Below are 12,465 nucleotides of genomic sequence, written 5' to 3'. Positions count from 1 at the left end.
TTCCCGTCATCAGCACCCAACGTGTTAATCAGTCAAATCAGCAAAACCATTGTACTTTGAGTTTATAATGCATGTGCATGTGGTTAAAATAAAATTTAACAATAAAATAAGGTGGCTACTCTATAATAGTTAGGTTCTTGGACTGCAGGGTGAGAGGGACAGGTTTTATCCCTGACCTATCAGAAATATTTAGAAGGTTTTTGGACAAATTTTCTTTAAAAGATTTTAGCGTCTTTAAGTACAACATATCACTCATGTTGAAACTATAAATATGGCTGCTATTGCAGCAGTAAGTAACAACAACTATGGTTGCAGGTTTCTCATATTTGATCATACTGTGCAGGTTATAAATTAAATATTCTTCAGAAACTTGTTCTAGATTCTTGAAAGACAGCAGCTAGTCTTGCCCATCTGTTTCGTTGTCAACTAGGTTACTTATTAGTTTCATTGCCTATTTCCACATTTCTTTTAAATATTTTCAGGAGACTTGCCTCAATGGAGGCAATCTTACCAGTGCATCCTGATGTACAGAAAGCAATCCTGAAAGAACATGCAGACAAACAGCAACTGAAGATTGTCAGAGAAGAAGATTGGGAGAGGATTAAATATTATTTAACAGAGGTAAATACAGTAGTTTCTATCATGATATGAACATTTAGCTTACATTATTTCACAAAGAAACCAACAGTGCAGTAAAGTCAGATAGTTAACCAACTTGATGTTTACAGATTAAGCGTTTACATTTCATAATTTTCTCAAAGACCTAAATGCTATCAACCATTCTTATCGTTACAGGGTCTTATCTTGGACATGGGCAGTGACTAGTGTAGTCAAGTAAAATAAAATCTTTGAAAATTAAATTGAATATAAAACATGGCAGTGTGATCTTTTCTTTCTATATACTTTAAAAGCCAAAAGCCACAAACTCTTCCTGTTAAATTGTTAAGCATACATATTAATTCTCTATCAGCTTTAGGGTTTGAATACACGTAAGTTAATACAATACAGAATGTATACATATATGAAACATTTTGTTCACCAGGGCATCAGTGATGACATGATTGAACCATTTGATGAAAAGTGGTTGGTCAAAGCAAAGAAAAAAGTTAAGATTCCTCTTGACAAGAAGTGAGTATATCTCTGAGTGTTATTAAACCGATTGTCTTAACGATATAGGATGAACACCATTACATTGTAAACTATTGGAATTTGTACAAAAATGTATCAATTAAGTACTAGTGTTAACATTTGTCATGGATTATTAATTAATTTTAAATAATTACATATAGTTTTGTATGCGCTAAGAGCTAAATGGCAGAGTATTATGCAAATTATATGCTTTAGGGTAGGTTACTAACAGGTGCTTGAATTTGGTAAGGAATTAAATCATCACAAGGCACAAGACTGTGTGCTAAAGTAAAGTACCAATACACTACAAAAACACTTTAAAACAAAGTTTGATTTTAGCTCTAAACGAGAGATTACATTATCAGACATAATCCATCCATCAATATATTTTTTTAATGGTCCATTTGAAAAAAGATTTGAATTCATATTCATGACTAATTGTGAGGAAAAAAGAAGAAAATTGAATATAGAACTTAAATTTTGTAACATACAATTTAAGTTTTCTTATATAGAGTTTAATTACATCCCTTATTGCTTGAGTGTAACACACACAAACCCTGTTTGCTCATTGAGTGCAACTGGAGCTTTTCAGCCCTACCTGTGAGGGACCCGACTCACTCAAGCATATACACAAACATACTCAATGGACCGTCCTAACCCGTTGCCTCTGTGTGTGTGAAACCTGCATGTGTGTGAGTTGGGCTGACCCGAGTAAACAGCGTATGCATACTCACAAGATCGAGATATTGCTCTCCAAAACATTTTTTAGGAACAGTATGTTTTGGAGCTGTTTGTTTGGAGCAATACCTTTCAGAGAAATAATTTGATTTATGCTTGACTATGCAAATTCTTTTTTAAGCAGTATGTCTTCCAGAGTGTTCTCAATCCCCCCCTTCTTGTTTCCTTCCAGATTGTTCACAACCCCCGCCTTCTTGTTTCCTTCCAGAGTGTTCTCAAACACCCCCTCTCCCTCTAGTTTCCCAATCAAACATATTTTTTCTTTCTCCCGTTGTTGCTCGTCTAAGGGTTCCTTTCTTCCTTAAAATTCCATTTAAAGTATAAATAAATTAGTTAAACTCGACCATTACTTAATATTTTTCACTTCATACAAGATGAATTTAAATACAGTACTTCAAACATGATGCCATAATAACTGTAACTTTTACAAGGTACATTCCTATGCTGGACTCAGTGGACCAAGAAGTAAGACAGTGTTACTGTATGAGTCAGAACATAGCGCTCTTGGACTATGTCATGTTGGATCCCAGTGAGAGAGTGAGACTGAACATTCAGTCGTATCCACAGCGCTACCCGGCACTGACCATACGAGCGCCCGTCCCCTGGCATCAGGCGTACATAACGTCTAGTCAACGTGCTCACTACAGTCTGTTCATTGGACATGCCACCATGCACGCACTCCGTAACCTGTGGGATACCAAGTGAGTGCAGATTGAGCCATAAATAAGCATAATCAATTGAAAGTTAAGAAAATAGTATGTATGTAAGTCCTGTACATTAAAATCTAGAAGCTGTGATTGAGTGGCATCTGAGATAGCTTGATATCACAGGTCCCACATGTGTGACTATTCAACCACATCATTTTGTTGGCTCGATTTGACTTAAGTTTAACACCACCAAGGGGATCCAAGTAGATTCAAGACACTTTTGTCCCTAGAGAATTGGTTTTGTTTGCATTACACAAATGAGGCAGGGCTGTAGAACCTTGTGTAAATCAATGTCAGTAGCATTTCGTGATTTTAGCGAATTTCCCATATAGGGAATAAGCTATTACCGTAGTACTCATGGTAAGACCTGGACACGGGACCGATTTTTTTGTTTGTTTTGAGGTCCGAAGAGGCCAAAAACACCATCCGTTCAAATTCATATATATATTTATATATTTATATATTTATATATTTATATATATATATATTTATATATTTATATATTTATATATCTATATATATATATATATGTGTCCGTTAGCACGATAACTCGAGCAAAAATGATCCGATTTTGATGAAATTTGGTACAAACGTGTAAACCTACGTTTATTCGAACGAGTTCGCGATCCAGCATGATCGGACCATGGGAACGGGGGTTTACGGGGGGTTTTATGGGGTAAAAATAGGTTTTTCCCATTTTTGACCCAAAAAACATAAAATTTAGCAATTTCTTTCCAAACCATTTTGTAGAGCTTAAAAAAACAAATAATTTAGTATATTGAAGCGTTATTATGCGCCTAATGGTTACGGAGAAAATTCCAAAAAATTGTAAATTTAAAATTCCCATGTTATTCTTATGGAGAATAAGTAAACTGTTGTAGTTTGCTTGTTTATGAACATATTTTGATCAAATTTGGTAAATGTTTTTATTTCTTACTAACTATTAACATCTTACAAAAAAAACAGTTTTACCCTCCCTGATGCAGCAAACCTAAGTACTTGTTAAACTAATTCTATTTAAATAGGGAATAAATGTTATATTTTTAAGTAGACATTTCAGTGTAAATCCAATCAGTCAAATGGAAATTCGCTTAGTCTGCAGGTTTGCTGCGGCGGGGGTATTTTTATAGTTGAAAAGTTTAAATCCTAGTCCTGGTAGTGATTTTAAATTGACCTATTATTTAACATTAAGAATTATTACTAAACTGTAAGCATAATAACAAAATAGCATATATATCAAAAATCTATTCTTCTCAGGACTAAACAAGCAACCTCCAGATTTGAAAAAAAAAACTCTCTCTAACCAACTGATATCCTGTAAATGAAATACTTTTGCGATTGTACTACATATTCCCTTTCATTGTAAGCCACGCGGAAAGATTTTCAGCTATGATTGTGATATAGACTTTTGTAATTTTAGGTACAACACACTCTTGATTCTACCATGCATTGAGCTGGAAAAAGCTGGGTTTCCTCTCATACCAGAAAACTGGGACTCCCTCGTCACAATGCTTTGTGAAGAATCTCGGAAAATCCTTTTAGAACAGTAAGTGAAATGCATTGGATGGAAAAACTTCTTACTTTGCCTATTGGCATTCATCATTGACACTACTCTTTCCCATTGTTTGACCCTAACTGACTTTGTCGTATGGACTTAATCATGTAGTGCTTGGTGTTCCTGATAACCTTAACACTTTTACCGAAACCCTATTTTTATAACAACAACCGAAACCCTGGGCCTGATGAGAACCCGCTTTAAAACACACTAATGCTGGGCTTCTGAGATAGGCATGCTATGAACTGACTACCTGTCAAGGTCACGGCACCCACACAAACTGAAAATACAATATATATACAGGTCAGGTACGGGGGGGAAAGGGGGTTACTGGGGGAACTGGCTCCCCCAAGTAAACAGGGTTACCAACACTTGTTTGTGAAAATTTCCGTGGGCCAGAAAGACCTGGGGTTTTGGTAAAAGTGTTAAGATATTGGAGTAGTTAAAAAAAGGTACAAATGGATCCGGTTTAGCTTGAGAAAATAGAGTGTGTAACAATACCCAGGATATCTGGTGTTACAAGAATCCTGAAGCTTTCACAAAAAAGTTTTGTGTGCTCCACATAGATGATGGGAGTTTGATTGGAAAAACCATGAAAACGGCAAAAGAGGCTGTAAAAAATACTTGTAAACATGTTAAAGTAAATTGAGATATTATCAATCAAAGTTAAAATCCCATTTTTCCTGTCAACCGATTATCTGAAAAATCAGTTATATGTACAACCCAATTCACAATGGTTTTTGATAATTAATTGTAGTTGCTCTACTGCAGTTGCTTAATGTTGATGGCTACATTAGGTTCATGGATGATTACATTTTTGGATTGTCATAGACCCTAGAATTTGAGTTCTTTGAATGCTTGAGGATTTTAAGACTGTGGGAGATCCTGGGACTAAGCTTGCTTTATGGTTGTAGATGGTTAGTGGATTGTGCTGAGATAGTGTTAGCATCCCGTGCCAGCTGGGACCATCTGGTGCCACGCCAGAAGAGAGTTCCCCTGCTACTCATCGAGCGCCTTTTCAACTGCATTAATGCTTTGCTGTCCCGTCAACTCCGATCTCTTGTGATGAACTCCCTCAGACATACACTTGAGCTCGTCACTTTCTACAAGGTAAAAATTGTTTAGAACTCCAGTGTTTAGGATTTTCATCCATAAAACCTGCTAAGTTCTAAAAAAAATGTGCAGATGGGCTGAAACACCCCTTTTAAGAAGAGTTAAGGGTCACTCTGTAAACTCCTTAACAAATGTTTACCTCAGTCACCCTGAGGTTGGAAGAATCAAACAAACAGTAGGACTAATCACCAGACAGTTACGGAAGTATCCTCATTGAATGGATTAGTGTGATGATTTCTCACAATGCAGGAAGTACTTCAAGTCAGAGCAGACTGCCGATTGCCTGCTTTTCGACTGTGGGTAGCTCTCTGAGGTAAGAAGGACAACTCTTTGCAACCTGCTAAGAGATTAGGATAGGAGTTCCCTATCCTGCGGGAATCAGTTACCCTGAACTGATCAGTAACCCTACCATAATCTGATCAGTTCCCTTGTCTGAAGGGGAACTGATCGGTAGAATGTAGTCATTAATTAGGTGTCTGAACTCAATGTTCAGACACCTCTGAACCCCGCCATGTTCATGTTGAAGGCCTCTGAATGCAGCAACTGAATGATGTGTGGAATAATTCAATAAATCTGAATAAACCTTAAGGCCTCGGCTTACCCTTCAACATAAGGTAAACAAATATTCAGGTTTACAAAAAAATGTTTGCAACCATTTAATCAAACTAATATTATATATATATATAAACACAATCTTTTTTCTTTACTATGAACAATTAATTTCTGGCTAGTTTTTTTTAAATACATTTTTTTCAGAATGGAAACATTATTGAAGGGGAATATCAAGACTTGATGTTTGTCAAACGTCCCTTATTCACTGTGAAAGTTGTTCCAAAAGAGGGTTCAACGATTCTCAACTTTCAACCTCCATTTTCAACTCTTCGCTCCATGGTGGAAGATGTATTTCTACGGATTATCAAAGTCAACGATAGAATTCCCAGACTTGAAAGATATCTTTTCCCAGGTAATTAATTGTTTCCATGTATTTATAATGGGTTGAAAATATATATTTTTGAAGTTAATTGTTTTGTCAACATATTCTTTTTTTCAGAAATGGAAGTGAAAGAAGAACTTTTAAGTGTCAAGCCTGAAGAAGAAGAGGTTCAGGCTATAATTAAGGAGGCTCTTGAAGCGTTTGATACCAACACGCCAGGACCGCAGGCTTTCCTCAACATTTACAATGATTACCTCTACATTTTGTCTGGGGAAGCTGCCGAGGCACTCGACAACTTCTTCAAGATTGATCCTTTCCCTTACCTGAAGGTACAAATAGCTTGGTGAAGTCAACTTGTTTGTTATTTGAAGCAAAAATTCATTTGACGCTACAGTTTTAGTTTTTTAGAAATTGTTGCTTCTAATTATGTTCTTAATCATAATTAATTCCCACTGTGTCTTAATCATAATTAATTCCATCAATCATATTGAGTTTGGAATAGTGATGATTTCTTGACTGCATGCTTTTATGAACTGTGTGTGACAAAAAAAACCTGTTTCTCTACTAATTAGTAGTTTACAGTAGCCATTTTAATTGAAATTGACTACAAAACAGTAACATATTTGATACTTTAGTACATTTGACCACGCAGGATTTTACCAAACGTATAGAGATGTATGAAGCGTTGCGGGATGAGATAGACTTGATGAGGCGAGATATTCCGTTGAACCTGGTCAACCTAGACTGTTCCATGGTCAATGATACGCTCAGCTCCCTGGTGACGGCCCTCAGGAAACAGATTGTGGACTACTTCATAGCGGTGAACAGAACTCACAATCGCAGGTAGATATAACCAACAGTGTGGTTCAATGAATCATCAATGTAACTCTACTCATTACATATAGGGTTGCACCTTTTATTGTGAATGCTACTCTATTACTTTCTTGCTCTCTATTTTTTTTCAGATCAGCTGGTCTAGTGGTCCTAAGGGCTATAACCTTATGTCCTAGAGTTTGAGAATGAAATCCTGTGAATCACACCAATTGTTTTTTTTGTGGTAATGCGGTGACCCTGAGGCTTTTCCCACTTATTCTATAATTCTGTTTCAAATATGGATGACATTTAAATTAATTTCAAATATAAAATTGTATAAAAAATCTAAATTTTAGTTTTTAAAACTAAGTTTTACTGGAAATTAATCAATCTAAGTTATAAGATTTCAGCTTGGATGTTTTTTTTATTCACTGTTTTACTTTATCCTAATTTAATGATGCGTTTGTTCAGTATTCAATCACACAATTACATAAAAGGTTCGGCCAAATATTTTGGAACTTGTTTTATTTCACTGGTTTTCAGTATTGATTTGTGATTGGTTTGTTTGACAATATTCCAGTATTGCGTCAACGTTTGAGGAGATGGCAGCTAAGGTCAGTCAAGTGCCTGAGACCACCGCTGAGCTTGTAGAGTTAACCAATTACATCAACGAGAGCCGAGACTCCACAATGTTCAACCTCAAGACCAAGCTGATCACCACTGCGGAGTATGTCATGTTCTTGCTCAGCCACGCCTTGTTGCAACGTGAGTGTGACACATTTGTTGATGGTTTGACGTTAGTTGAAAACAATGGAACTATGATTTTTACATATATGAATGTGTATTTGTTAGGGAATGTGTAAACACACTCTTTTCTGAGATATACAAGAGCATACATACAGAGGAATGTAATGTTTAGGCTCAACACCTGTCCAGGGTTCATGTTTGACAAAATCAGCTGCTGATTAAATTTTGGCAAGTCGAGTTTTACACGTCTAGTTTTTATTTTTAAGTTTTTTGTCTGTTTAATCTTTAGGAGAAAACTAAATTAGTTGACGTTTTTTATCATCTAACCTGAGTATGGTACCAATTAGGTGCTGGAACTAGTATGTTGCTTAATGTAATTCAAAGGACCATGATCAGTTCTTTAAACCATTTTCAATATTAATTTTTTACAAGAAGGCTATAACTCCATTATTAAAATTGTTTGTATCCTTTACAATTGATTGCTTTCTGCTAACGGACAAAACAGTATCTTAAGTAGAAAAGCTTGTAAAAATCTTGTATCTTAATATTCATCTGTTGTTCCTAAAGTAATAGTAACTTTTATTTCATCACGAGGAGCGAAAGTGGCTCTTTTTGGTACACAATTTTGTTTTACGATTGCGTACGGTTGTACAGAATGATTAAGTACCACAGAGACACTTTCCCTGTGTGTGATGAACTACTATTTTCATCATACTGTCGAAATAACCTTCTAATCCATAATAATTAGACCCCATAATTTGAGGTTATACAAAGTCATCATCAATGTTTATATTTCTTTTATTTACAAACATAACTTAAAATATTGTGTGATTAGCAGCATTTTCATAATGAGTGTTTTAAACAGTAAACAACATTTTATAATGTGCCATAAACAAATTTTGAGGTTAGCGAACTAACAAATTTACCATATGTTTTTTCTGTTCCCTAAAGTTTTCGAAAACGAAGATTTTACGGACAATTTAGAGACTAAAAACTACTGTTTTCTGGATGGTTCGATGAAAATGTGATTGGACTAACTTTTATCATATCTGTCGCCATTTCTGTTGCCAGAGGAGGACATCCAGTTGAACAGTAGAGTGTTCCTGTGGCCCAAGGACATGGAGCAAGTCCTGGACCTGAGTGCCACCAGGATAGCTCACCGACGCGAGGTGGCTGAGGGCATCCTAAGAACAAAATGTGCTGAGTTTGAACAGCTGTTAGTATTATTTTCCCACACCCCAATATTATTTTCAGACTCGAGAATCTTGTTAAGTAACTTAAACCATTTTCCCAAAACAATATCGCTTCATAAATGAGTGTCAACTGCTGTATGTAAGATTTGAGATAAATATTTTGAAGTTTTGTGTAAGTGTTTCTGGGATAAAATAACCAGTCATATCATCAGCGGATGAGCTCACATAGTGATCAATTGAATAACTCCGCTGAACAACGTTGCAAGTGACAAAAGTGAATATTTTCAGAAAACTAAAAATCCTTTCAGCAGCACTGATGCCAACACAGACAGTTTCCTGCCCATCAATCCCTTGTAAAGGATGAAATACCAACTTTTATGTTGGTACTTATTTGTCCTAACCTATGTATTTTTGAAAACCCCTCACAGTAGAGAATGTCATATGCATCTTTGTTCTTTAATTATCTCAATTTCACAAAGTATGTCATTTGCAATGTTGTTCGGCAGAGATATTCAATTAAAAAAAAACATGAACAGTTATTAAAGATTACTTTACTTTACTTTACTGCTGGGGCGCTACAAATCGCAGTCGATTCTTCGCCTCGTAGATCAGCCTCTTCCACGCTTCTCTGTCCGCTGCCATCTCCACTGTCCCTCCACACTGACTCACATCTCTCTTAACTTGGTCATACCATCTCATTTTTGGTCTACCCAGTGGACGCTTTCCAGTTGGTACAGCAGAACATACTTCCTTCAGTCTTGTTCCTTCTTCCCTTCGCAATACATGACCTAGCCAACCTAATCTTTTTGCCTTTATCAAAGCTATTATATCAGGGTCCTGGTATAACGCTCGTAGCTCTCTGTTTTTTCTAATCCGCCATTCTCCTTCTTTGTTTACTGGGCCGAATATTTTTCTTAGGACCTTGTTTTCAAAAACAATCAAGCGTCCTTCATTTCTCTTGGATAGGACCCAGGTCTCGCTTCCATACAATAATACTGGTTGAATAATTGTTTTATATATTCTTATTTTTGTATCAGATGATAGGAGTTTTGATGACAGAAGCTTCATACATGCACCTAAACATTTATTGGCATTTGCTAATTTACTTAATATTTCTGTATCTTCTATGTTAAAGCTATTTACAGTAACTCCTAAGTATTTAAAGCTTTCTACTGGTTCAATTAAATAGTTGGCTATATTAAAATTGGTGCCTCTATTGATGGGATGTCGTCCAAACTTTATTATTTTGGTTTTTTCCTCATTTAGTTCCAAACCCACTTTTTTACATTCTTGGATAAACTTGTCGGCTAGAAAACACAAATCCTCCGACTTTTCAGCCAATATCACCACATCATCTGCAAAGGCCATGACATTTAAGTCTACACCCAATTTTAGGCCCCTCTTAAGATTTTTAACTTTTTGTAGAGCTTCTTCAATCGCTATGTTGAAAAGAGTGGGGGAAATCCCGTCCCCTTGTCTCACTCCTGTATTTATACTAAAGCTCTCCGACATTTCTCCATCTACCTTTACTTTCGCTTTTGATTCGTCAACACATAATCTTGTCAAAAATATTAACTTTTTAGGTATGCCATGTTTTTCCATTTTCCTATATAAGGTCCTTCGATCAATGCTGTCGTAAGCTTTCTTGAAGTCAATAAATATCCCATAAAAACTCTTATTATATTCATAATATTTTGAGATTCCCTGTTTAAGCAAAAATATTTGGTCTACTGTCGATCTACCTTTCATAAAGCCGGCTTGTTGATCCTCAATTATTGATTCTGTGTACGGATTTAGTCTCATTAATAGAATTTTTGAGAATATTTTATATACTGTGTTTAGAAGTGAGATACCTCTGTAGTTTGAGCAAGACTGTTTGTCACCTTTCTTATGTAATGGGATTATTATCGCTTCTGCCCACTCCTCTGGTATTATTTCATAATTCCATACATTTGTTATAAGGCTATGAATTTCTTTGATTAGGACTTTTCCACCACTTCTAATTACTTAAAGATTATTATTAAATTAATTATTATTATTAATATTAATTATTATTAATTATTAATTATTATTATTATTATTAATTATTAATAAGATTATTATTATTAATAATAATTATTATTATTATTATTGTTATTAAAGATTATTATTATTAATTATTAAATTATTAATTAAATTAAATTATTAATTATTAAATTATTAATTATTAAAGATTTTTTTCTAGTTGTCAGACACACTTAAAGTACAGCTTAATATTTCAATAGAAATTGGACAGTTCAGTTTCAAGGGGATCCTTTGAGCCCAAAAGGTTGAACTTACAATAAACTTACAAAACAAAACAACAACAAAATCAATTCTCACCTACAGCTATGTGAATCATTCAACAAATAGCTGAACACTGTACCTGATATGTCTTGCAACCTGGGAGTCAAGTTCAGAACTACTAATAGGATCGAGCTTGCATTTACAATTATTGTTACTTGTTAGTATGGTAGACAATGGTCTGCCTAAATGAGGTCTGCTCAATGCCGAGACATTGCCTCCCTGACCTAGTAACACTGTAAATTGATTTGTTTAATTCCTTCTAGGTCAGGTTTGGTGTGCATCTCACAAGGAGGTCAAGTGGCAGAACTGCAGCTTAATTCTGGCATTTTACTTATTTTCATCCATACCTATTGTGTTTCTGTACCTACATCAAAAATCTGTTTTATAAGAACTTAGATATTTTTGTTCATTGTATGAGGGAATATTTGATAAAATAAGCATAACTAAATCAATAATATAACCCACGGAGCTTCAAGGGCTGGAATTGTTTTCTACAATTACAAGTGTACTTTTGCTTATTTTGGTTGATGTGCTTATGCAGATTGATGGAGCATCAGAAGGAGCTAGAGGTGTTCCGCAAGAAAGATCCTCCAGTATTGACTATGGATGACATGGTGGAGAGTGTTCACGCTGTAGAAGCCCTATCAGCTCTACTGGCCAAGGACAAACACACTGCTGATGTTAGTACTTACGTGTGGTTCAGAATTATTAGGTCATCGGTTTATTTCAGAGAACAGTCAGGATTAAACTTTTTTAATCACACATCTTTTACTAGAAGAAGTCATACTTCCAAAAGAAAGTCACGCTGAAAAGATTTGTTCTATTTCTCATACCAACTAAAGCACATTGTTCCCCCCAAAAATTGAATAATTCATGAGAACAGAAGTAATGGAGAAAAATGTCTCGAAGGCCTGATTTCAAGGCACCAATAGCAATTTGTGTGACCCAGTAGTTCAGAGTTCACTTTAAGCTGTAGGGCCCACATTTCAAGTAAAAAAAGGCCTCTCAGAATAGAAGAAAATATTATTGTAGATCTCTATTTATAAACAGCCAAGAAATGTTTATTTACTGATAGTAACCAAATAAACAGTTTTTTTGGGACAATCTATAAACAATCCCGCTAAGCTCATTATGGACGATTATGTATAATGTAACAAAAAAGGCAAATTGTTTTGTTCCTGTTTTATCTAACTCTTAAAATTTAAAGTTGTT

At 35.3% G+C, this 12,465-nt stretch overlaps 1 protein-coding gene across 1 annotated transcript in view; it reads left to right on the top strand.

The window, feature by feature from the left end:
* Nucleotides 1-12,465, top strand: part of LOC128986263 (dynein axonemal heavy chain 3-like) — a 62,499-nt gene that overhangs the window by 1,481 nt on the left and 48,553 nt on the right. Inside the window, exons 3-13 of the mRNA XM_054406528.1 lie at nucleotides 483-621; nucleotides 1,043-1,128; nucleotides 2,298-2,567; nucleotides 3,994-4,119; nucleotides 5,043-5,238; nucleotides 5,998-6,205; nucleotides 6,293-6,504; nucleotides 6,828-7,018; nucleotides 7,569-7,753; nucleotides 8,807-8,951; nucleotides 11,795-11,933. Of these exons, the coding sequence (XP_054262503.1) occupies nucleotides 496-621; nucleotides 1,043-1,128; nucleotides 2,298-2,567; nucleotides 3,994-4,119; nucleotides 5,043-5,238; nucleotides 5,998-6,205; nucleotides 6,293-6,504; nucleotides 6,828-7,018; nucleotides 7,569-7,753; nucleotides 8,807-8,951; nucleotides 11,795-11,933 (1,884 nt within the window). The 5' untranslated portion in view covers nucleotides 483-495. The remainder of the gene's footprint in view (nucleotides 1-482; nucleotides 622-1,042; nucleotides 1,129-2,297; nucleotides 2,568-3,993; nucleotides 4,120-5,042; nucleotides 5,239-5,997; nucleotides 6,206-6,292; nucleotides 6,505-6,827; nucleotides 7,019-7,568; nucleotides 7,754-8,806; nucleotides 8,952-11,794; nucleotides 11,934-12,465) is intronic.

The sequence above is a fragment of the Macrosteles quadrilineatus genome, unplaced genomic scaffold (genome assembly GCF_028750875.1).
Source record: "Macrosteles quadrilineatus isolate MER2022 unplaced genomic scaffold, UCM_ALF_1.0 Scaffold_2__2_contigs__length_208266976, whole genome shotgun sequence".
NCBI classification, from domain to species: domain Eukaryota; kingdom Metazoa; phylum Arthropoda; class Insecta; order Hemiptera; family Cicadellidae; genus Macrosteles; species Macrosteles quadrilineatus.
This window is presented reverse-complemented; position numbering and strand designations above follow the sequence as displayed.